Raw genomic sequence first — 27,344 nt, forward strand, 5'->3', positions numbered from 1 at the left:
CAAAACTAACCAGTAAAAATTATATGTGTAATTGTTAGCACACAATTAAATTTTTAAATTAAATGGAGTGATTGTAAAAGAAGTAAACTGTATTTAATAAACAAATCTAAGGGGAGCTTCTAAGGGGATCGTAGATAAGCCCTGCACCACTGAATAGTTGTTCACTCGCTACTAACTAGGTGGACAGGACAAATATTGGCGCGCAATGGAATGAAGCGATTAATGTTTAGTATCGCAGCACGTGGCAAGCGGAGAGATGAGCGAATGATAGGTATAGACCTGTTGGTCTTTGATGTACGCCGTTCATGTCCCACCGTCGCGCTAGGTTCCGACATCCGTTATAACTTCCGTTTGAAAAATAACAGAACCGGAACAGAAGCGGATGTGTAAAACAAAACGGAAGTTCCGCAGTAACGGAAGCAGAAGCAGAACTCCGTTACATCCCTGCTTCACTCTATCCATTGGAGCAACTGAAAAAATATTGACAAGATGCATTGGGGAAATTTACAACTCATTTTGAAAATAACTAGTCTCTGCTAAACCAGAAGCTCTTCATAGCACTACTTAGGAAAACTAAGGGAGCAGTTGTTTTTTATATCGTCACTACTTTTAAAAAAACTTGTATCTTCGTCTGTCAATGAAAAGAAAATTGTAGTAAGTATGTATGGAATGCATATAGACTTACTGCGTTTTAACTTTGAGTTTTTTAACTTAGGCGAGAGGCTGGCAACCTGTCACTGCAATGTCACAGTTTCGGTTTCTTTCAACCCCTTATTTGCCAAGAGTGGCACTGAAACGAGTAGTTTCATGTGCTCTGCCTACCCCTTCATGGGACACAGGCGTGATTATATGTATGTATGTAACTTTGAGGAGCAGCGTGAGATACGAGATTTTTTCAAAGTAGTGACGATATGATAATGTAATACTGTTTTACGCGGTAAAAACATTGTAAATCCTCCACTTTGGTCGCATGCGTTTCTGTATATAACAGTATTTTAAGCTAATACAACGCCTATTAAAACAAGGACACACAGGGAAAATCATCACTCATCAGCTGTGGTGAATCGACTGGATGTTAGTACTTACGTCAGAGATGGTGGAAGGCGGTTTGCGAGCGGCGAACCGTCCAACCGCCGCTGTTGGGATCACCGGAGTGTTGCGACCAGACTTACTGTGGACAACATGGGACTTTTGAATTATCCGCACAGTAAAAATAGGCTGGAATGTATTTTACAGGCAATTACAGGTAAAAACAAACAAGTTGCTCAAGAATAAGACCCATAGTTAAAAATCCCGTTAAGGTGCGACCACACCGCTGCTTAAAAAACGGTGACGGTTCGAAATCGCAGTGACGCATCGTATCCGTACCGTTTTTACCGCATGCTCCCCACACCGCTGCTCAAAATACGCAGACGGTACGGAAATGCAGTGACCTTCGTAGGGGACACGTCGTGCGTTTCCGTACCGTCGCCGTTTTTGAGCAGCGGTCTGTGGAGTATGCGGTAAAAACGGTACGGATACGATGCGTCACTGCGATTCCGTACCGTCACCGTTTTTAAAGCAGCGGTGTGGTCGCACCTTATGGGCACAGTGCTTTTTTTAACGGAAACCATTCTTGTATGGCAACGCTAGCTCGTACTAGCCGAGAGCTGATCGGCCGTTTTCGCGCGCTCTCGGTGCGAGTCAGTCGGTTCTAGTTCGGTTGCGGTCGGATCATACGGATTGCTTTGCTGTCATTGTCACTCCTCGGCTCTTCGCTCCTTTCGCTCCCATTCTGTTGCGCGTGTGTGAGTGTACTAAATGTACTAGAGAGCAGAATCATTTGGGAGTAGTTCAGTCTAGTACAGTGAAGGGAATGATGTCTTTTGTACTATTAGTACATTTACTACACAAGCCTACTTACTTGTCATCGCGCGAAGTGATGAAGAAATCGGGCGATACGGCAAAGTTGTTGCTCTGGCGGATGAGACGGTCCACGCCATAGTTCTTAGCCATGAACGTCTCCATCTTGGACGACGGCCCGTCCACGGCCAGGACTTGCGGCCGGCTGCCGGTGTCCTGCAATAAATAATTGTTTGATTTGAAATGAATACTCTTGAGTCGACACGTTCGTTTTTCGTCACGTTCCTAAATTCGTTGACCCTTTTCTTATTTCGACTCAATCGTTTTTCGTCATTTCGTTTTCGGTCATATTCTAAGTTTACCGACCTACGACTACAAAAACACACGAAAAACATAGATTTAGCAGCGAACATGCTGAAAGAAAATTATGACGAGTAAAGAACGAGACGGATTAAGATAAAGATGAACAACGAAATTGACCGTAGTTGAGAAAGACCATCGACGATTATAGTGACGAATAAAGAATGGCTGACGAAAGCAGAATCGGACAAATTTAGGAACGTGACGAAAAACGAACGTGTCGACTCACGAGTATACCGAAATGATTCTTACAACTGTAAAGACATAGGTGAACTCGCAAGCTCGATTTCATTACCTACATAGCGGTATTTGAATTGTATGTAACTTCAACAGTCCGTAATGTAGCTAAAGTCTCATACGAGGCTCTTGGCAGTTACGACTTTATTAAGCTCTGCTCCCACCAAAAACGAGTAAACGATGAGCTACCAGCGATAGAAACGAACAAAGATAGCTCCCGTAGAATTAAAAAAGATAATGAGCGATTTACAGTTCATCGCTCGGCTCTGGCTATCAACCGCGTCTTTTATTAAGTTATTACCAAAGACATATATAACTCCGTATAGACAGATAAAGTGTTAAGAAAAAAACGTACCTCAAAGCCCTAAGAGAAAAAGGTACGGTGGCCTAGATAGCATTACACCTTTGGGGTACGCTCAGCTAGATGGCGCTAATATTAATATTTGACATTTTAAAACATATCAAGCTAAGAATATGGGCCAAATTGTCAAAACTGAGGTTCAAAAGTTTTAAGCCTGTGTCAAGAGATGGTAGTCTATGTACTGTGATTACACATTTTACTTCGACAGTAACTCACTAATAATAATATTCCATAATACTCGATCCTCTTTGGTTATTACTTATTACCTACTTACAGTCAACCAATTGGAACCCTAGGCCACTGTGGAACTATGTCACAGTGACGTTATAAATCAGATTGTAAGAAATCTGTTACTGCTTGTTATTTTAACATGGTTGTATAGTGGCCTAGGGTTCCAATTGGTTGACTGTACATGGGAGCGACTATCTTTTCGTTTCTATCGCTGATTAACTTACTCGCTTTTGGTGGGACCAGTGCCTTAAGTACGGGTGTCACTCATACAATCAAAGATTCGTTTATTCCATACTAGATTTCGCCCGCGGTTTCGCTCGCGTTAGAAAGAGACAAAAAGTAGCCTACGTCACTCTCCATCCCTTCAACTATCTCCACTTAAAAAAATCACGTCAATTTGTCGCTCCGTTTTGCCGTGAAATACGGACAAACAAACAGACAGACACACTTTCCCATTTATAATATTAGTATGGATTACGTTAGTGAAATGACCTGAGAGTTAAAAATAGTGACAATGTACAATTTCTCGTAAAAAACCAGAATAATACTTAATATCTTGAATTCTTCTTCTTTGTTCTTGATTTGACGACCAGACTAACTATGCTGCCCCAATTTAGAAGCTCTAGTCGGTATGGACACAACTAGGTATTCTAAATCGGGCACATAGCTAGGACCTCGAGCTTCTTTAGTTATTTTCAATCTTCTTCTATGTTGCTACAAATCGTATTCGTCATAAAAGGGTAGAGATTTTTCAACACCGAGACACAAGATGCCGATGCCGATTGTGGGATAAGAGTGTGGGCAACGGCACATCACCTCGGACACTGGCGATCAAATATTATGAAAGAGGCGCGTTCCTAGCACACAGTTTAAGCTCGTGTATGTGAACGCGTACTATGCTTGTATGAGTGAAATATGACAGGTCGACTGTGAGGTAACCCAGAGGAGGTGGGCGGTACTTTCAGCGGGGAGCGGGAGTGACCATACTGTACGATAGTACTCTTTATTATACTGTGGCAAGTGCCTTCGCCCACACCACAATTGAACCTATATCCCATCGGCTAGCAACCTGTCACAGTTTATTTTTCTTTTACCCCTTAATTGCCAAGAGTGGCCCTGAAATTTGATGAGCGTCATGTACAGTCAAGTGTAAAAATATATCTTACTCTAAAATATGTCCCATAGCATCTTAGTCAGGTGTAATAAGAGCGTAGTACCATATTTATGAGACGATTTTTTCGATAAATATGTTTGCACTTGACTGTACTTTGTCTACCCTTTTTGCAGTTTATAGTCAAAGACAAAATTTGCTCACGAAGAAATCTGGCACAGTGGTTCCATCTCTCGGACTTTTTGGAACTCATAAAACACGTAGCACCTTTTGAGTTTGCATGTAATCTTCTAATCTTATGGCAATATGGCACTGGTCCCACCGCGAGTTAGTTAACTATGAGCTATCGGCTATAAAAACGAACAAAAGATAATCACTCCCGCGTAAATAAAAGAGACACGGCGATGTTTATAGTAACTCGCCCAGCGGTGAGCTATCAATATCGCCGTGTCTCTTTTATTTGCACGAGAGTGCTTATCTTTTGTTCGTTTTTATAGCCGATAGCTCATAGCTTACTAGCTCGCGGTGGGACCAGTGCCTATAAAGTGGTTTAAACCCACCTGCAGCATATAGTCAAAGAGCTTCTTGCCGTTGCCGCGCCGCTGCCGCGTGCCGCTCACGAAGAAGTCCAGCACGCACAGTGGCTCCACCTCGCGGACTTTGTCGCACTCGTCAAACAGGTACAGGTGTTTGTAGGAGACCTTTAGGAAACCTATGATTTCGCCGTCGCCACTGAAAAATGTTAAGGTTATGTAAGCCAAGGATTTTAATACAATAGGGATGAGAACTACATAAAAAAATGGCATTCAGATTAGTCCGTCAGTTAGATCGTCTAAAAATACTGAACACATATTTTTCGGTTTTCCTAATTAATGAAAAAATACAAAGATAAAGAGCATCAAAGTTTCGGAGTGGGGACTTGTGACGTCACTTCTAAGTAAAAATTGTACCTAGGCGTGACGTCACGCGAAACTTCAACGCACTGTTACACTGTACCGTCGTCATTTTTCGTTTACGACAAAAAATAAAAAATACGTGTTAAAATTCTTTGATAATCTAACTGACGGACTAATTAGTTTTTTTAGTCATCTCGCCTGTTCTTGGCAGTTTTTTTGCCTTATAAAGGGTTAAAATAAAACTGAATGATAGAGCGAGTGCGCAACGTCTATATTAAACATATGCAAAACTATGCGAGTATCCATAGTGCGCTTAAAAGCGTCGGCGCAGCAAGCGGCAAAGCAAACCAAGGATAAAGACTGTATCGTTAAGTATGAAGACAACATTGAGTAGCCGTATTTATTTGCTATTATATTTTCTTCATGTAACAAGACATGGGTCCTAGAAACTCGACGTAAAGCATATGGTTTAGACAGTATTAATTTAATCCTCCCGAGTACCAATTACGATTTCGGACAAATGCTACTAGAAAATTTACAAACTGCGTACAAAACGATACGATTGCGAAAAAAAATTGTACGGTGCGAACCTCAACTACACATGACCCACAAAGCAGAATATCTGGAGATAGTCTACTAGCCACCATTATTTAAAAAAAAATAAAGGATCTATGTATGGCGGTCATTTAGGCTGGCATGGCATGGCGCTTACTAACTCCGACTTTGATGTCGAATTTATCTATCATTCAGTGTTTAAATATCGATCTGGATTAGGGACTGTTCAAACACCATGAATGTCAATTAGACTTTGGCCTATGGCTAATTTTTTTATCTGTTTCTCTCATCCTGCTTGCATCAAAAATGTACGGCAATCCGAAACGTTGATCAAAAATGCGTTTTTTTTTTAATTATATAAATTCACTGCATTTATTCTGCAAGTGCCCTATTGAACAACCATGAAGAGGACTCTTAAATAATATGTTTTGGCAGCATATTAACCTTTGTTTGTTGAAATCGTACAAATAGTCATTGGAATATTCTCAAATTAAGCCAGATAGGGGTTGTCCGAAATTTATTTGCTAGACCTTAATGAAAGTACCATAAACTCCCTAAAATAAAATAAAATATCAGACCTTATATCAAATAGTGCTTACCAATACCTTCAGATCATACTCTCGGAACATAATAATACAAAATTATGCACATGTCAACATTGAGACCAGGTTTTTCTTTGTCCTTATACCTAACGATACAGTCCTTATTCGTTGCGAATAATCAATTGTGACGCGAGCATCCAACTCCTTGGCCATAGAGGCTAAAAGCGACGCTCAACGCCCTGCCGAACATTTGACTTGTGGTTATACAAGAGTACCGTGAACCAAGTAGGTACATAGTTGTTCTATGCTTTTTATGAAGTTCATAAATGGGGTAGAGGGATAGTTAGAATACTTTTGTAACTAAAACTGGGTATGAGTAAACAAAACATGCCTAACATAATAAAAAAAAATGCTTGACAATCCCTACCAAGCTATCTTCTATATCCAATTTCTACTAATGGGAGATAACTAAACCACAAAATTAAAATTTTGAAAAAACCCGCGACTGCGACATAGTAGACCGGGGTCTATATTAATTCGCATAACTGAATACTCCTAATATGAATTGGCATACCGTTTATTACGCATAAAGTTTAATACGCATATCATTATTTCGCATAATAGATTTCGTATAATGCTAATGCGCATAATGTAAATTGTTATAACGATGAATTGGTATAAGTATAATAAGCATAACTTTGTTTCGTAGAATATTTAAATGGCATACAAGAAAATTATATTTTCAAACATGCAATGAAATATTGTCTTTACGTTCCTTAAAATGGGCTGGGTAAACTCGAGAGGACTGTAAAGGGATTTCATATTATTTTTCAGGCCTAGGCCTTAACTTTTTTTTATAAAATATTGTCCTTTAGTTTTTTTTTATTTCATTGTATGTTTGAAAAAGCAGCCTCGGCGTGAAAACGGATATCCCTATCCGGTCTCGCTCGCACGCTCGCTCGGCCGTATAACCCACTTGGCAAATTTTTTCCCGGCCTCTGATGTAATGTACTATTTCACAACTAACGGGTAACGGCTAAAAGCAGATAGCAAAATTGCATTTTATCTACAAGAGTGCAAAGTAATTTCATACAAATTTTAACTTGATGTCTTAAGCTAGCTGATAGAATTTTACCTATAAATGATTATTTTGAATGGTTTTGATTTGTTGAGTTTGATGTTTTATAGTTAGTATATTACCTATCTGAAGGTTGTCTGTAAGAGACCGCTGTTTTAGCGATAAGACCGCCTGTTGTTACCTACCACGTTGTATCTGTTCTGAATTATGTTTCTTTTTCTTCTGTAGTGTGCAATAAAGTATTTTATTATTATTTCCTTTATTTATTTCTTTTCTTATTATTATTATTTGTTTCTCCGTTTTAAAACTCTCGGGTCTTTCGAGCCCGGTCATTTATAAGGCGTGCGTGGGGATATAGATCCAACACGTAGAGGCCGTTTGGAGATATTTGATGTCATGTAGAACGCCTGCTGGAACCCATTCACGGGTACATGAATAGATACCCGTGAACCGGTTTCAGTAGGCATTGGAAACTATTGTCAATAAAATGGAAAGAATAGATCAGGTCTATGGGTTGAAGTTTGGATGAGTTATGAAAATGGGCTAATTCTATTTTTAGCTTTAAATAGGACTTCTACTCATTGTTAGTTAATTTAAGTAGTAAAGTATTATCAGTGATACAGTTTTGGTGAAATTGGCAACGTTACACCGAGTATTTATTGGACTTTGAGGCAGGACTACCCAACTGTCAACGAGTGATCGCAGCCGTTGGAATCTGCGTTTGAAACGGGGAGAGTATTCCGTTTTATTTATCATTTATTTCTACACTCAAACAAAGCTCATTGCTGCGGCCGTGAGCAACGTCAAACAAACAACATTGGCACCGTGCAGTTTCCCTTTGCTTGACGAACTAGTGGAAGCACAAGACGAGACAAGACACATTCGCCACAGACACTGCCGACTACTGACACACTGCACACTTTATTCATTCCTACAGCTCTCATCTCTGTCGTCATCTTGGCAAATCTTTCAATCTCTATTGAGATAAGTACTCATCCTTTTTTATTACATCTTTCAGAAAGCCAGACGAGTGACAATGGACACCGAAATTGCGACCGAAACTCGCAAGGCAACGGCACGACAACTAGAGATGCAGCTAAAAACAACAGCACAGGACCTACACGAGTCGAGGGCTTTATCGAAGCAGTTGTTGGAGGAAAGGGAGGAAAGCGAAGTGGAGCTCTAGAAGGTAATCAACAAAAACTCAGAATTGAGAAGGGAGCTGGCGGACAATGATGTGCAGCTGACTGATGCCCGCGGAGAAGTGGACCGTTTGCAAGGCACAATAGACACCTTCAACCAGTGCGCTTCGACACATGAAGTGGCCTTGGCCCGCATCACACAGTTAGAAGAAGAACTGGGTGCGGCAAATGAGGAACTTAATTTGTTTAGGAAAGAGCGGGAGCACTATGATGCTTCGCAGTTACAGAATGTGTACCAAGAGTTGGTAAGCGGTGAAACACAATTGAGTAGGGACTCCAAACACATAGTATTCTTTAATAGTAGCAATAAGTTAAAAAAGTACATTAAGATTAATAGGTATATTAGGAGAACCCAAAAGCTGATCAAAGGCCAGGCATGTATTAAAAAATATAGTAAATTAAAACACACGTTAACAGTTATGAAAAACAGGGTTCAAGACTGTCATTCAGAGCTGGAAGTCAAGGAATCAAATTTTCTGAAATTAAATGCCGACATTAACAGGCTGAAAGATGAGCTTTTGGCAGTATCCACCATGTATGAGACCACTAAAAAACAAGTTGAGGAGCACATACAGGCTTTTAATAAATTGCTGCTAGAAAATAGAGATTTGGAGGAGCGGTGTAAGGCATTATTAAATGGAAAACATTGTAATTGTGGCCAAATGCCACCAGCAAAGATTATTCAAGCCGATGTGGCCCACGACACAACTAGGCATGCGGCAGTAGTTAAACAGCCCCTAGAGCAGTCAGTAAGACTGTTGTTTTTTCAGATCAGATTGGGTTAGGAATGGGCCCATTATTAAGCTACCAGTTAGAGCAACAAGTGACAAATTACTGTTATCAAAACATTACTTTGTCTCATTTATGTGACCTTATTTCAAAGGGATGTTATGATAGCAGTACTACATTAGTAATTTTATTAGGAAATAGCCTTAATGTAGATAAGCTTAGCATAGATAAATTGATGTCCACTCTAAATGTTATTGAAAAATCTGGTGTGGGGAAAATTATATTATGTGCACTACCTTATGCAGAAAATGTATCATATGACTATAATTGTAAGATAGCTTACTACAATTCTTTAATGTATCATGCCATAGCTGTTAATAAAAAGTACCATTTCTTTGACTTAAATAAATTCATTGAGCGCTTCATGCTAGCTCCACGGAAGGTATTTTTGCCAAAGAAATTTTTTGTATATTTAGTGGAGTTATTGGCCTTCAATATTGAGCCAAATAGTTGTAATAGTGTTATATATAAGTCTCAGTCAGCTGACAAAGCCAAGGACCCCATGCCTCATTTAAACTAGATTGTAAGACAGCGGAAAAACACCTGAGTATGAACGTTGTTCACCAGAATATTTAGGGTTTTTCCAGCAAAGAATTAGAAGTAGGATTATTTTTAGATAGTAATAATGTTGAAGTTATGTGTATTATTGAACATTGGTTGAAACAAGAACAGTTGATATTTGATTATGTTAATTTTAAATTAGCTAGTTTTTTTGCCAGAAAATCTGCTGTTCATGGTGGCTCCCTTATTATTGTTAAAAATTGTATGAAGTGTAAAGAGCGCAAAGATGTTGTAAAATATTCCATAGAAAGAACTATAGAAATTTCATGTGTTGAATTAGACAGATATATTATTGTATGTGTTTATAGACCACCATCAGCTGACTTCAGCATATTTGAATCTACAATGGAAAATGTTCTGAAGTTAGTGTGCAAGGGCCAAAAACATGTTATTGTATGTGGAGATTTTAATGTTAACTTGCTCGAGTCATCTAGTAATACTGTTAAAATGCTCTGTTTGTTTAAATCATTTAATTTATTTAATTTATTTCTTGAACCTAGGGTAGGTGTGACTAGTGCAACATGCCTAGATAATATTTTTTGTAACTGTGAATGTATAGATAAGAAATTATTTAACTGTTTTCATTCCGATCACAGCGGCCAAAGGGCAGCTTTCTTAAACGTTATTCATGATACTCCACAAACAATAACATATAGACCCATTACTGGATCTCGCTTGGAATCATTCAAAAATGAAATTCAACATAGTTTGTCTATAATACCATTTTCGCATTATGACTGTAATCATTTGTATCAAGAAGTTTTCAATGTAATTCTTAATCAATTTAATAACAATTTCAAAGTGAAATCTATTAGTGGGTCAAAAGTTAAAACAAAGTTTAGTGAATGGGCTACTGTAGGTATTCACAAAAGTAGAAAAAGACTTTATGAACTTTATGGTGAGAGAGAGCTGAACAAGAATTCAGAATTCCTGGACTATGTAAGAAACTACTCAAGAATCTTCAAGAAAGTGTGTTTAACTGCCAAGAAAAACTTTATTAGTTCTAAATTGAAAGTGTCGGACAACAAAGTGAAAACAACTTGGAGTATTATAAATAAAGAAGCTGGTAAATGTAAATCACGCGATTGTCAAGTCAACATTGTATCAGATAATCAAAAAATAGTGTCGAACAGCGATGTTGCCTCGGCATTCGAAGATTATTTCTCAAACATAGCCGTTAACACCACAAAATGTTTACATTCTTCTGCGGCTCAAGCCCATTCATTACTTTGTGCTAATGTTAAGAAATGTAATAATTCATTTGAATTTAGTCAAGTAGACTCTGTAAATATTGTTAAAACATTCAAGTCACTCAATTTAAAGAAAACGGAAGACTTATGGGGAACATCAGTTAAAGTAATTAGTCATGTCATAGATATAATAGCACCTTACTTGGCCGTAATATATAATATTTCAATTTCACAAGGCACCTTTCCAGATCTTATGAAATGTAGCAAAGTCATACCGCTTTTTAAATCGGGTGATTCGAGTGATATAACCAATTTCCGTCCCATATCAATACTTCCTGTTCTAAGTAAAGTCTTTGAGAAGCTAATGTTAAATGATCTACTGGGACACTTCAACAGACATAGATTACTTACAAGCAAACAGTTCGGTTTCACAAGGGGCCGTTCCACGACCGATGCTGCTTCGGTACTCATTAAACATATATATAATATTTGGGAAAATTCTTGTGATGCAATTGGCATATTTTGTGATCTTTCAAAAGCCTTTGATTGTGTGGATCATGGAACGCTCATTTTGAAATTAGAACACTATGGTTTGTCTATAAATGCCCTAAACTTTATGTCTTCTTACCTTAGCAATAGAACACAAACAGTAGTTGTTAACAAAACTCGCTCTAGCGGGACTGTTGTCCAATTAGGAGTGCCACAAGGCTCAATTTTAGGTCCATTCCTGTTTTTGGTTTATATAAATGATTTGCCATGTATAGTAAAAAGCTTTTGTGAAATAGTACTTTTTGCTGATGATACATCACTGCTTTTTAATGTTGACCGAAAATCTACGGATTACAATGTAATTAATAGCACGTTAGCTGATGTACTGCAGTGGTTTACTGTCAACAATTTACTTCTTAATTCTAAGAAAACCAAATGTATTCGATTCTCTCTGCCGAATGTTAAACCAATCGATACAAAAATACTTTTGAATGATGAATGCTTAGAGATGGTAGATACAACACTGTTCCTTGGCTTAACATTGGACAAAAATCTACAATGGAGTCCTCATATAAGGAAACTAGCAAGCAAATTAAGTTCAGCCGCATACGCCGTTAGGAGAATCAGGCAACTGACTAATGTTGAGACAGCTCGCCTAGTGTATCATAGTTATTTTCACAGTGTAATGTCATACGGTATTCTGGTTTGGGGCAAAGCAGCTGACATACAGACTATCTTTGTATTACAAAAGAGAGCCATTCGTTCTATTTACAACTTAGGAACACGTGAATCAGTGAGAGAACTCTTCAAAGAAATTAATATCTTAACTGTAGCTTCCCAATACATTTATGATAGTATAATTTATGTTGTTAAGAATTTAGACTGTTTCACTAAGAATTCTGATATCCATAATTATAACACTAGAAACAAAAATAAGCTTGCCATAAAGAAGTTTCGTGTCCGTAAAGTACAGAAGTCATTTGTTGGGCAATGCATTCATTTTTATAATAAGTTACCTGACACCGCTTTGAGATTACCCCTCCCAGCTCTTAAGAACTACTTAAAAAAATCATTGATGTTAAAGGCTTATTACAGAGTCGAGGACTATTTGACAGACAAACATGCATGGCCCGAACCAGAAACTACAAAAAACGAATAGCAATTAAAATAATTGTATTATGTATAGAGGACACAGTTCAGATAAGAAAGCACATCAAATATTTTATATTTTATGTTGTGTAGGTAAATTACATATTTAATGATATTGAGATTCATATTATCTTTTTCTTCTGTGACAATTTGATATGTTTTCTCTGAAGAAGAACGACGTATTATTAAGCAATAATATAATTTATTGAAATTAATTTCCATAGAGTACCCTAGTCTGTTCATATTCTTTGATGAATACTTTTGCATGTTAAATTGTATCTTGTTATTTAATGCATGTTAGTTATAAGATGTAATGTTTTGAAAAGAAGTTGCCCGCCGAGTTTCTTGCCGGTCCCATAGTGGATACCCCCCTCCCAACTGAGGGGGGACTGAAATCTTCTCGAGGCTGAGGCGTAGGGTTAGAGCCGGCGTAGCTTTATTTGACGTTCATATGCGCATTGTAATATGCCTACTTGAAAAATAAATATTTCATTTTCATTTTTCATTCATTGCAAAGGTCCGGACACCTACCATAACATTGCGTTAACAAGTTATCGAGGCAGGCGGTGACTCGCCACTCGGTAGATGGGCACCTGATTTGCCATCATAAAGACGGCCAGGCGCAACACCGGCGTGAGTGGCTCAGGGGTGTCGAGAGGTGGTGCTGCGCTTTCTCCGTAGTTACTCGCGGCGTTATGCACCTTTAACACTTCCACCCCTGGAGCGATAGCTCAGACGTTCCTCTCTGGACGGCCAATGAAGGCAAGCCAGAGCTGAGAGTCCTGCGGGTCCCCTTGGGGTTCCACTCCGGCCGGCGAAGACACGCCGGAGACGGAACCCTGACCGACTCTCGGGAACACTCGGGTCCGTGGGGTCGTCACTCCCCAACAGCTCGCCACAAGCTGCCTTATTATTATATTTTGTTCGTGTTGACGTGGCGAAAAATTTTGTGTTACAAACTCGGTGGCAATGTTTAACGTGCCGTGCGAAGGTTAATGTGCCTTGAAACCCTCGCAACGCTCAAGATTCCACTTTTTGAACCACTGGCTACGCTCGCGGTTCAATATTGAAATATTCCGCTTGCTCGGGTATCAGTATTGGCACGTGCGATCTGCGAAAATCTGAACGATGAAATAATATTATTTAAATACTATCCATTTTCAATTTCTTTAGTAAGGTACAGCGGGGCAAATCTAGACTAAAATGCAATTGTAACTAATCCATATTTTCCATTATTACACTATTTCCATTATTCCATTATTACATGTATCCACTGAACACGCCTATTACATAACTGGTAGACACTCTATTTTCTGAAAAACACTTATGAAAAACGAAAAACTTAATAAGTAATGTATAACCCGAACTAGGGATGCCCCCGCTTTTTCCATTCCTCCCGGTTTTGTGCAGTCCTCGGCCATTCTTTCATAAAGGAGTCAAACTTGTTCCGCCATCGCATACGTGGTCTGCCGGGTCCCCGTTTTGGCCTGGGCTGCCACTCTGTGGTAATCTTGGCCCATAGCTCGTTCTGCATTCGGCAGACATGACCGGCCCAGTCCCACTTCAGCTTTGCCGCTTTTCGAACTACGTCGACTATTTTTGTTTTGGAGCGCAGCGTGGTGTCCCATGTCCATGAGTTTTCGCTTAAGTGACAGTGGCAAATCGCCTTTCATGAGATGTTTTATGGACCAATAACTTCTCCAGGCGTTTTCAGTCCGTCTTTCGACTTCTTTCTCTTGTCGCGCCTGGAAAGAAATTAGTTGGCCCAAGTAGATGGACTATGCAACTGATTCTCCGTTTATCTCAATCCTACATGCCGTGCTATTATTGGTCATGAACTTGGTCTTCGACATGTTCATCTGAAGTTCAACCTCGAGGCTTGCGTCACTGAGGTCTTGAAGCATTGATCGTAGTTCGGAGGCAGTTGAGGAGAACAGAACAATGTCGTCGGCAAATCGAAGATTAGCCTTCTATTCCCGACGATAAAGCCCCGATCTTCCCAACTTGGCATAAGCTTCTGGAAGACTTGTTCAAGTGTGCTGGTAAACAGTGTTGGTGATAACGGATCTCCTTGCTTGACTTCTTTTTGAATAGAAAATGAGGAACCTGAGGACTGTAGTTTTATGGCGGCTGTACTATTTTGATAAATGGTGGTTATGAGCTGAATGTAACTGGGATCTATATCTTGACTGCGTAAAGCTGTGAAAATGGAATTGTGATGAAGACTGTCGAAAGCTTTAGAGTAATCGACAAATGCGATGTTGATGTTGGAAGCTTTCTTCTAAATCAGGCACAGGCTGTGGGTGTGTGGGAGATTCGGAGTAAAGGGTTTTGTAGAATTTGGTGGCTATTGTTAGAATTTTATTCCGGTCGCCTCCGAACCCTCCTTGGAACTTGTACACTCCTTTTTGCTGTGTACTTAACACAGCAAAAGGGAGTGTACAAGTTTCTAATGGGGTGGCAACGCGCATGTGACACTGTTTGAGTTGCAGGCGTCCATAGGTTACGGTGACCGCTTAACATCAGGCGGACCGTATACTTGTTTGCCACCGACGTAGTATAAAAAAATAAAGACTCCTTAACTCAAATAATCTTTTTAATTTAAGATTAACAGTTAAGTTCATAAATGCATGTATGTTTCTTAAAAATAAACAGTTTTTTTTTTGATAATGCAAACATTGTAAAACATGGAAGAAATTGACCAGTTACATTTGCCCCCCCACTCGAGATTTGCCCCACTGTACCTTACTTACCCCTATTTTTTTCATGCTTAATAAGTGAGACAGTATAAAATTAAACACTCAAAATCGAGCGCTCAAAGTTGGAAAATCTGCCCCTGATTGATGCAATCGCTTGCTCCATACAGTTAGAAGTATGGCAATGAATTCATTTTAGGATAATTAAAGTTATACGAAATAATAGTATGCAAATTTCAATTATGCCGATTCATTGTTATGCGAAATAAGAATTATGCATTTTTAATATTATGCTTATTCAATGTTATGAACAATTATGTTATGCCAAATCTGTTAAATGCGAATTCAAATTATGCGAATTAATGATAGGCGAAATAGAGGGCACCCAGTAGAGATATAGTTTTGATACTAGAAAATATTTTTGTTTTCTGTGCACACTTATATTGAAAATCAATAGAAATTGCTAATATATGTACAGAAATTTGACAAAATCTGTTAGCATTTGATCCAATTAATGGTGGTAATTGACATTTTTTAAGATTCAAATGTCTGTCTTAAGCCCCATTTAGATGGTACGAGTTTCTCGCCCGTCTTGGTCGAGAAACTCGTATGACATTATCGTATGCGATAATCGCCTGGCGAGTATCGTACCAAAACGTTTACATTAGTGCGAGAAATAAAAACTCGCATACGAGTATCGTATGCGAGACTCGCCAGGCGATTATCGCCAGGCGAAATAGTTTAGACGGAGAGTAGAATTTTCGGGAGATATTTCCATAACATTTTTCGACTCGTCTAAACCGGTTCTCGTATGACATTTTTTCTCGAACGTGCGATTATCGCACGAATCGGAGCGAACCGATTTTCATGCGAGTTTTGCCTGTCAACTTGCGTGCTTAGTTGCTAATTAATTAATTATAAACACATATTATATTATATGCTTTTTTATAATATTGGGTATAATTTACCTTGGATTTATTTGAATTTAAGTTGAATAGTACCCAATAATATTAAAAACACTATAAATGATTTATGAAGGTCTCAATAATATACAATAGGGAAAATCATGAATTCGACCGTAGCGTTAACTAGCTAATAAAATCTTGGTTGCGATACTTGCGATTAGGTTTAGGATATTATTAAACATAGAATATAAATAACATTTTTTTAAATCATAGTAGGCATTTTGCCCCATAGATATATATTATGGGGTAAAATATCAGTAGGTAAACATTAACTGTATAATATTAATAAGCCGAATTTATTTTTTGTTTTAGCAGTTACTGAGAGGCAGCTATAAATATAAAAACACCAGGTTTTACATGATTTCTACTGAATTCATTTCGACTGAGTAGCGTATAAACTCGTATACGATTCTCGCATATGTGTTTTGTTTACACGGAGACATACAAATATCAAAGGCGAGGCGATTATCGCCCCCTCTCGTGCGATATCGTACGCATAGTTTACATGATACGATATTTTTTCTCGTACTTCGATAATCGTACGTTCGAGGCGAGAAACTCGTACCATCTAAATGGGGCTTTAGGGGTAGAACCTGTGAAGACGAGTGCTGTAAAGGGCTCGAAACGTAGGTCATGATGTTAATATACGCGATTAATCCGTTTAAAAGAGTTTTATTTCAAATGTCTGTTTAATATGTTAAGTAGGTAGGTAAAGAAAATGCACTATCGACATTTTTGCCGCTCATATATAGACATGTTTCACCAAGATATTTTTATATATTTTATATTTTTATTGCCATATAAGCAGTGGTGGCCGAGTGGATATGACGATGACGCCCGACTTTCAATCCGGAGGTCGCAGGTTCAAATCCTGGCTCGTACCAATGAGTTTTTCGGAACTTACGTACGAAATATCATTTAATATGTACCACTAGCTTTACGGTGAAGGAAAACATCGTGAGGAAACCTGCATACATCAGCGAAGAAATTCAAAGATTTATGTGAAGTCTCTTACAGACAAAAAATAAACTAAATCTAAATCGGTTCATCCGTTAGGGAGCTACGATGCCACAGACAGACACACACACAGACAGACAGACAAACAGACAGACACGCCAAACTTATAACACCCCGTCATTTTTGCGTCGGAGGTTAAAAAGGTAAGTAAACTAAGACTGCCTTCTTCGCTGAGCAAATTATACTTCTTGTAGATGTAGACTTAAACATATGCATAAATGCGGACTATAAAATTAAGAAAGAAGCACTTGTGATAAACTACAAAGCATTCGTATAGGTAAACTTAATTCGCAACTGCAATAAAAATAAGTTTGTAAACTAGATAATTTCTCACAATAGAAAACTTATAAGGGCTCCGTGTCTTACTTTCTTTCTGCATTAAGTTGCAAGCAAATGCTCTGATAAAAACCCGAAGAAAAACGAAGTACAATACAAAACACCTTCGTGACAAAATCGAGGCCCGACAACATTACAAATGCGGTCGAATAATAACCAGCCAGTATTAGTTTCATACGAAAACGGTCATCGCTAGTGTAAATGTAAGTTTGCTGGACTCTAACTGGACAACTTTACAAATGCGGCCGTGGAACTACTAAATATGAAGAGAGCTTAAGAAAACTGTAGTCGGTACGAGTGCATAAGTAAGTTTGCTACGGCATAACTGTCGCCACGCTCGGCCAAGCGTTATGATGGCTGATGGCAGTGTTGGCGTAAAGAACTGGGTCTTTTTAACGTTTTTTTGTTATGGTAATGGGTTTATAGGTGTAATAAGATACACTATATGCACTACCCGTAGATTGTGCCTAATGAATTTACAGAGGAAACTATGAAATGAATACATACAGTATAGAATAAGATGTTCAGATAGCCTTGAAGCGAAATTCTTCAAAATAGCTATATAGGCGGGGTACAGTTTTGTTAAAGGGCACCTATGCTGAGTAGACCTTATCCTACACCTTATAAAAAGTCCCCCGTCGCGTCTGTCTGTAAGTTCGCGGTAAACTCATCAACTACTATAAGATTAGATTTTCATTTTCACTTATGAATAGCGTGATTCTTGAGGAATTTAGGATTTTTTTATCAGGGTTTGTGTAACCAGTACGAAGCTGTAGCGAGTTGTAAGTTAAATAAATAAAATCGTTTAAATCATGATCATTATGTGCCGACGGAAACTTTCCAAAATTGCGATATTTCCAACATAGAAACAATTCTGAAACTTTCCTCATTTTTGCATGGAGATTGAAACTTTTCATTTCATATAATATTCCTATTTCTTGTGAAATTTTCATTAAATTTCCAAAAACCTTTAATTTTTTTAAGTTCGGCAACACTCACATCAGTAGGTAATCGTTTTTATTTGCAAGTTTTATAGAAAAAGCTAAGTTTCTTCGGTTGTCAGACTTTTTTGCCACGACCGGTATCTTTTGTCTGAAATCAAGTAATCAAGTAATCAAGTAATTTATTTGCTTTCATGTAGTACATTGGGTCTTATACAGTAAAAGTTTCATACATGAGCCCCGTAAGGGCATGGCAATTCTTAAAAGTAACTTATACTAACTTAAACTAAATCGTCGCGTAATAGTAAAAGTACCGTTGTGTTTGTTCCGTGCAAATGGTTTTTTCGCTCCGAGGCGCATTAGGGTTAGCTCGCCATCTGTTTTGTGACTGTGACTCGAAACCAACTTAGCAGACGCTAGCAATAGGCTAGTTTCCTATACTTAAAATAAAATATTTTACGCAGTGCACGAAATAAAGCACCACATAATTAGAAGAAAAATATACACAGTAGTTATGTTTAAACATAATTTCTATTTAATAAGTCAAAGAGAAAGATATAAAGTGCCTAAATGAATTGACCGTGACGTCACTCCTCAGTTTCCACATCTCGGACACTGGCGATCAAATATATGAAAGAAGCGCGTTCCTAGCACACATTCTAAGCTCGTGTAGGTGAACGCGTACCATGCTTGTGTGAGTGAGATATGACAGGTTGACTGTTTGCGTTTTTTCCAGGCGGTAACTGAGGTAACCGAGAGGGGGTGGGCGGCGCTTTCAGCGGGGAGCGGGAGTGGCCATACTGTACGATATTACTTTTTGTTATACTGTGGTATTTCATAGTAATTCCATATTAGCAAATCGTTTTGATAGTTTTGAAAAAGATGCTGTTTTGACTATTAGAAAACTAGCCTATTAACTACTGGAGAGTTTATTTTCATCACACTCCCACAGTAAATGTGCAATTCCACGCTGGCGAAGCGGGAGTTATAGAAAAATATTATCTTCTCCCTAGGTGGTTATGAAGTTATGAAATTTCCAGTACCGTACCGTATATAACTTTTTACATATTTTTTGTATTACAAGTGTGATGAAAAACAATGTAACTAGGGACGTAACAATCGCCTTGATACTCCTCTCAGTTATTCTGCCAGCGATTATGTTTTTATTTGTAAATTGTAATACAATTTACATTTCAATAATATGCAAGAAATCAAACAGTTATCATTTCGTTTTTTTTTAACTTAAGGTGGCTCGCCTAGGTTACCCGAAGCTCAGGCTGCGTTAGATGGCGTTAATCTGCAAATTACCAGTCTTATTTTTTTTGTGGAGTCGTACAGGCATTTATATACTTTCAATTATGCTTCGCGAACATTTAATATTAAAATTGACGTATTACAACAAACATTCAACATCTCATTGTAACGTTAATCCCCTTAATGTAAATAAATTTACTATTTTACAATATTTTTAAGTACCACTCACACATACAAACAGTGTTTTTGTATTTCTTCTAGTCGATAATTTCACGCGGCGACAGCTTGTTTAAATAGCCTTGCGGTAAATACGTGCCATCGCATGATTTGCATGGAAGTACTGGGTTCGAATCCAGGACTTTTTCTCTTTTTTTTTTTTAATACTACGTCGGTGGCAAACAAGCATACGGTCCGCCTGATGGAAAGCGGTCATCGTAACCTATGGACGCCTGCAACTCGAAGAGTGTCGTATGCGCGTTGCCGCCCCATTAGAAACTTGTACACTCCCCTTTGCTGCGTATGCACAGCAAAAGGAGTGTACAAGTTCAAAGGAGGGTTTGGGTTGCCGACGACTCAAAGGACAATAGACGGAACAAATTAGTTCCGTAAGTCCTCCCGTCGTGAGCACCCCGCACCCTCGTTGAGCTCTGGCAGCCTTACTCACCGGCAGGAACACAACACTATGTGACACTATTTTTTGTTTTATTATTATACATAAATGTATATGTACTCGTACAGTAGTTACTGAGCGTTTTCCACAAAAAAGATTAAAAACCTATTATCTTACATGGTAATAATTTTTGGGTTCGTCGAACTCAGAATTTCTAACATAATTATCCTAATCTGATATTTTTAAAAATTCCAAAAAGTATAGATGAATTTTAGTTTCTAAACTACGATCCGAATGATTTTTTTTTCTAATTGTTTATTTTGGATGGAGCAAGGGTATTCAAATCGCTTTTGAAATCTTAAATTAGTAAATGAAAATGCAATAGTTAACTGAGTAACGAATGCTTTAAAAACTCAAGTGGACTTTTTTTATCTAAGGAGTGATTTCGATAAAATATTATATTTAGCGAGGGTATTAAAAGTTGTGTTTTATATCTCAACTTAATAAATAGAAAATCAAAATGACAATAAAAAAATCAATATGTTCTCTAAGATAAAATGCTCGGTCAATAAAAAAAACGAAATTTATATCCAAAAAAATACAAAAAGTTTATAGAATCCTGGGAATCGAACGCACCTTCACGGCGTGACAGACGATTGTTCCCCAACGACGCCATTACATAACACGCTGTTACCGACGAAATTGGGCTATACATATATAATTATTTAAATATAAATAATAATGTCAAATCCATACTAATATTACAAATGGGAAAGGGTGTGTGTCTGTTTGTTTGTCCGTCTTTCACGGCAAAACCGGAGCGACGAATTGACGTGATTATTTAAGGGGATTTAGTTGAAGGGATGGAGAGTGACATAGGCTACTTTTTGTCTCTTTCTTACGCGAGCGAAGCCGCGGTCAAAAGCTAGTTTATTATAAATGGGAAAAGCTGGTTACTCTATAATCTGAAGTGGAAGAATTCGTTGTTTCACCAAAGATAATGTGTGTTTGTTTGTTTGTCCGTCTTTCACGGCCAAACGGAGCGACGGATTGACATGTTTTTTAAGTGGAGATAGTTGAAGGGATGGAGAGTGACATATGCTACTTTTGTCCTTTTCTAACGCAAGCGAAGCCGCGGGCTAAAGCTAGTACAGCACGGGAAGCATGGTCGCGCGATAGACGATAAAATATCATGCCGTCCCTGTCGCACTATTAGTAAGTGCGATTATAGGGACGGCCAGATGTTTTATCATTTATCGCGTGACCATAATTGCCTGCCTGGACCAGATTATATTGATGATAATTTGATGATAATTATTATTTGTAACCATTTAGTTAATATTGTCTTCAGTTACCGCGATAGTTACTCATGAAATAAAAACTATGAAAACGGATTAAATCGCGTATAATGAGTTTAAAATTCATCCCGATGTTTCGAACACTTTTACAGCGTTCGTGGTCAACGGGTGACTGAGGAAAAATTACAATGTGCAAAAGCTTCCCATATTCTTGTATATAACCATTTAGTTGTTGAAGAAAAACATTCACACAACAATAACATAGGTCAACCAGCTCAGTAAATGCAATACATTACTAATACTATGCCCACACTTTGACCTATGTATAATGTATTATACCAGACGTGTAATATTTTATTTTATCAACAAAGGCATAATAAAGGATTGTATTGTATTTTTGTATGAAAATAAAAAATAGGAAAGCAATATAGTAATAGTCAAATATTCCATTTAAAAAATATATAAAAAAAATCCAAAAAAGTTCAAATGATTAAAAAAAAACTGCGGGATGGAACTCAGAATCACCTGCTTCATAATCGGTGCATTTGACCAAGACGCCATTTCGATTTACATTAGCAGTGCCGAAATATACGATATGTATCTTTATTGACAAAATGCGTCATTATTTCTGAGTCTGCTTGAGTTAACTAAACCAATATCTTTAATAATTACTTGTCAAGAGCCAAGTGTCACTGATGACAATGTCAATTAAAAATGCGCGAAATATGACGGCTCTGTGTCTGTACACAAAATTTGGCACGCACATTTACGTAAAATTAATAAAAAATTCACATGGATTTGTCCATGATTTCTGTATGAAACAATGTATTTCATTCACTACCGCGACGACGGATAATGTATAGTAGATGTATGCGCATATTTTTATTTAGTTGTAGTGTGCGGTGACTAAATAAATGGTAGATGTTTTTTGTATGGAAAGCGAGCCACCTTAATAAATCTAAAATCCTTTTGACAGTTGGAGTCTTATATTTTTTTGGAGATCCGAGATAGTAAACAGTGACTCAAACAGTTTATTCAAACCATAATATACATACAATTTTAGTGTTACAATATCAATAGTAACTTATAATAAAACATCAGAAACACACGGGAAAGGTTTTAAATTATATTTTTCTATGCAAGGCCGTGTTGTATTCATTATGCAATTGTAAACGATGACTAAACGTTTTGAAAGAAAGCGGGTGGAAGTGTTACATAGCAGCCTTCAAGTTATCCTTGAGCTATTATGCGGATTTGGGTCAAATAAGTTCAATCAATGGACTCTTTGATAATACACCGCATTAGAAGTTGATTGAATTAGTTTAGGGGAAATGGCTACTAAATAAGACTAAAAGAATAATTATTAAAATTACATTTTCGAAACCAAGCAACTATACATTATAAATATGGAGTACCGTCCCGGCTTCGCACGGAAAGTAAAACATAAATATGAGTATAGTGGTAGACTAGGATCACACCTCGGACAATGGCAATAAAAGTCAAAGCTAGTGTAGCTGAACGCGTAGCATGCTTGTATGAGTGAGATATGACAGGTCGGCTGGTCGAGTTTTTGACATGCGGCAACTGCGAGGTAACCGAGAGCAGGTGGGCGGCACTTTCAGCGGGGAGCGGGAGTGGCCATACTGTACGATAGTACTCTTTATGATACTGTGCTAGGATTCTAGGATGATAAATTTGCGTGTTTGGGACTCATTGTACTTTGAAGAATGACTCATTGGTACGAGGCGGATTTCGAACCCGCGACCTCCGAATAAGTCGCACGTTCTAACCGCTAGGCTACAAGCGCTGTTAAGGTGGCTCGCTTTCCATACAAAAAACATCTACCATTTATTTAGTCACCGCACACTACAACTAAATAAAAATATGCGCATACATCTACTATACATTATCCATCGTCGCAGTATTGAACGAAATACATTGTTTCATACAGAAATCATGGACAAATCCATGTGAATTTTTTATTAATTTTACGAAAATGTGTGTGCCAAATTTTGTGTACAGACACAGAGCTGTCATATTTCGCGCATTTTTAGTTGACATTGTCATCAGTGACACTTGGCTCTTGACAAGTAATTATTTAAAGATATTGGTTTACTTAACTCAAGCAGACTCAGAAAAAATGACGCATTTTGTCAATAAAGATACATATCGTGTATTTCGACACTGCTAGTGTAAATCGAAATGGCGTCTCGGTCAAATGCATTGACTATGAAACAGGAGATCTCCAGTTCGATTCCGGGCTCTTTTTTAATAATTTGAACTTTTTTTGGATTTATTAAGTTTTATTTTTATTTTTTAATAGAATAAATATTCTATTAAAAAAGACTCTTACTATATTTCTTTCCTATTTTTTATTTTCATACAAAAATACATTACAATCTTTATTATGCCTTTGTTGATAAAATAAAATATTACACGTCAGGTCAGGTACATAGGTCATAGTGTGGCATAGTATTAGTATTAGTAATGTGCTGACTTCCTTACATTTACTGAGCTAGTTGACCTATGTTATTGTTGTGTGAATGTTTTTCTTCAACAACTAAATAGTTATATATATGAATATGTATGTAGGTATGTGGGTAGCTTTTGCACATTGTAATTTTTCCTCAGTCACCCGCTGAGCTCAGAGACCACGAACGCTGTAGTGTTCGAAACGTCGGGATAAATTGTAAATTCATTATACACGATTTAATCCGTTTTCATAGTTTTTATTTCATGAGTAACTATCGCGGTAACTGAAGACAATATTAACTAAATGGTTACAAATAATAATTATCATCAATATAATCTGATCCAGGCAGGCAATTATGGTCGCGCGATAAATGATAAAACATCTGGCCGTCCCTATAATCGCACTTACTAATAGTGCAACAGGGACGGCCTGATATTTTATCGTCTATCGCGCGACCATGCTTCCCGTGCTGTACTAGCTTTAGCCCGCGGCTTCGCTTGCGTTAGAAAGAGACAAAAGTAGCATATGTCACTCTCCATGCCTTCAACTATCTCCACTTAAAAAACATGTCAATCCGTCGCTCCGTTTGGCCGTGAAAGACGGACAAACAAACAAACACAAATTATCTTTGGTGAAACAACGAATTCTTCCACTTCAGATTATAGAGTAACCAGCTTTTCCCATTTATAATAAACTAGCTTTTGACCGCGGCTTCGCTCGCGTAAGAAAGAGACAAAAAGTAGCCTATGTCACTCTCCGTCCCTTCAACTAAATCCCCTTAAATAATCACGTCAATTCGTCGCTCCGGTTTTGCCGTGAAAGACGGACAAACAAACAGACACACACCCTTTCCCATTTGTAATATTAGTATGGATTTGACATTATTATTTATATTTAAATAATTATATATGTATAGCCCAATTTCGTCCTAACAGCGTGTTATGTAATGGCGTCGTTGGGGAACAATCGTCTGTCACGCCGTGAAGGTGCGTTCGATTCCCAGGATTATATAAACTTTTTGTATTTTTTTGGATATAAATTTCGTTTTTTTTATTGACCGAGCAAGAATGGAGAGCCGAAGGTATCAATTTTGTCTTAGAGAACATATTGATTTTTTTATTGTCATTTTGATTTTCTATTTATTAAGTTGAGATATAAAACACAACTTTTAATACCCTCGCTAAATATAATATTTTATCGAAATCACTCCTTAGATAAAAAAGTCCACTTGAGTTTTTAAAGCATTACGTTACTCAGTTAACTATTGCATTTTCATTTACTAATTTAAGATTTCAAAAGCGATTTGAATACCCTTGCTCCATCAAAAATAAACAATTAGAAAAAAAAATCATTCGGATCGTAGTTTAGAAACTAAAATTTATCTATACTTTTTGGATTTTTTTTTAAATATCAGATTCGGATAATTATGTTAGAACTTCTGAGTTCGACGAACAAAAAATAGTGTCACATAGTGTTGTGTTCCTGCCGGTGAGTAAGGCTGCCAGAGCTCAACGAGGGTGCGGGGTGCTGACGACGGGAGGACTTACGGAACTAATTTGTTCCGTCTATTGTCCTTTGAGTCGTCGGCAACCCAAACCCTCCTTTGAACTTGTACACTCCTTTTTGCTGTGCATACGCAGCAAAGGGGAGTGTACAAGTTTCTAATGGGGCGGCAACGCGCAAGCGACACTCTTCGAGTTGCAGGCGTCCATAGGTTACGGTGACCGCTTTCCATCAGGCGGACCGTATGCTTGTTTGCCACCGACGTAGTATTAAAAAAAAAGAGAAAAAGTCCTGGATTCGAACCCAGTACTTCCATGCAAATCATGGGATGGCACGTATTTACCGCAAGGCTATTTAAACAAGCTGTCACCGCGTGAAATTATCGACTAGAAGGAATACAAAAACACTGTTTGTATGTGTGAGTGGTACTTAAAAATAGTGTAAAATAGTAAATTTATTTACATTAAGGGGATTAACGTTACAATGAGAAGTTGAATGTTTGTTGTAATACGTTAATTTTAATATTAAATGTTCGCGAAGCATAATTGAAAGTATATAAATGCCTGTACGACTCCACAAAAAAAATAAGACTGGTAATTTGCAGATTAACGCCATCTAACGCAGCCTGAGCTTCGGGTAACCTAGGCGAGCCACCTTAATAAACAATAAGCAATATCAAATGACATTTTTGCCAAAAATCTAACCTTTACCGCCTACTCTCCAATTTAGTAGAATGTATTTACAAACGTGTGATTTGTCAACTAAATAGTAAATAAAATAAATACAAAACAAAGTATAATTTCCACCGGGAAATAAATATATAATGTAATAATATTGCTTACAAATCAATCTGTACCACACTTATTAGGTCAGCAATACGTTTCTACTGTTGACCGAGTGTAGGTACTAGTTGAAAAGTCGATATTGAATTTCCCAAGAGGTTTGATGAAAGGAAAGATAAGCTGTTTCGATATTAGACCATACATTTGCGATTATAAAACTACATACATACATAAAATTATGTCTGTATTCCAAAACAGTAGGCAGAGTATGAACATTTAGCAGACATTAACTAACGTCATGCTGCAGAATAACTCTGGAAATTCCCATACAAAAAAAAATGCGAACTTTTCGCTGATACCTACAGACAGACGGTCTGGTGCAACCCGCAGTTACTCCCATAGTGTGTGTTGTGGGTACTCAAGACTCGTCTCACCCGCCCCTTGCAAGAAAAAATACATGGTCGAACCCTCGCCGACTCGTCACCGTAATAAATGAACGGCACCCAACATAATTATACTTTGTAAAATTTTACATGACAAATAGAAGTAATAAGAATATCAAATAAACTCCTCTATTGATTTTAGGTGTGCATTGACAACTTAATAATACATCTAAAATGACAATCTACCAGTATCAAGTGAATATCGAATTTATTGTCCGTAGCGGACAATTGAAAATGGAGTATCAATAAAATAATAGGGACTTTGAAAAGGACACGCCCATAAGAAAATCCTCTTTTAGTCAGTCATTTCTTCCGTATAAAACAAAAGTGAACTATATTTCACTCGACTAGTACAAATATGATCACTACAGTAATAAAATTAAGAGTGTTTTTCCAATGCACTTTAGAATAACTTGTATGCATTTTAGTTGTA

General features: G+C 37.7%; 1 protein-coding gene across 2 annotated transcripts in view; it reads right to left on the reverse strand.

Annotated features, from left to right (window-relative positions):
* LOC125241721 (alpha-tubulin N-acetyltransferase 1-like) overlaps positions 1 to 27,344 on the reverse strand; it is a 46,506-nt gene that overhangs the window by 15,324 nt on the left and 3,838 nt on the right. For both annotated transcript variants that reach the window (XM_048150328.1, XM_048150329.1), the window contains exons 3-5: positions 4,703 to 4,874; positions 1,904 to 2,058; positions 1,087 to 1,171 (exon numbers count right to left, since the gene is read on the reverse strand). In XM_048150328.1, coding sequence (XP_048006285.1) covers positions 1,087 to 1,171; positions 1,904 to 2,058; positions 4,703 to 4,874 — 412 coding nt within the window. The remainder of the gene's footprint in view (positions 1 to 1,086; positions 1,172 to 1,903; positions 2,059 to 4,702; positions 4,875 to 27,344) is intronic.

The sequence above is a fragment of the Leguminivora glycinivorella genome, chromosome Z (assembly GCF_023078275.1).
Source record: "Leguminivora glycinivorella isolate SPB_JAAS2020 chromosome Z, LegGlyc_1.1, whole genome shotgun sequence".
NCBI lineage: Eukaryota > Metazoa > Arthropoda > Insecta > Lepidoptera > Tortricidae > Leguminivora > Leguminivora glycinivorella.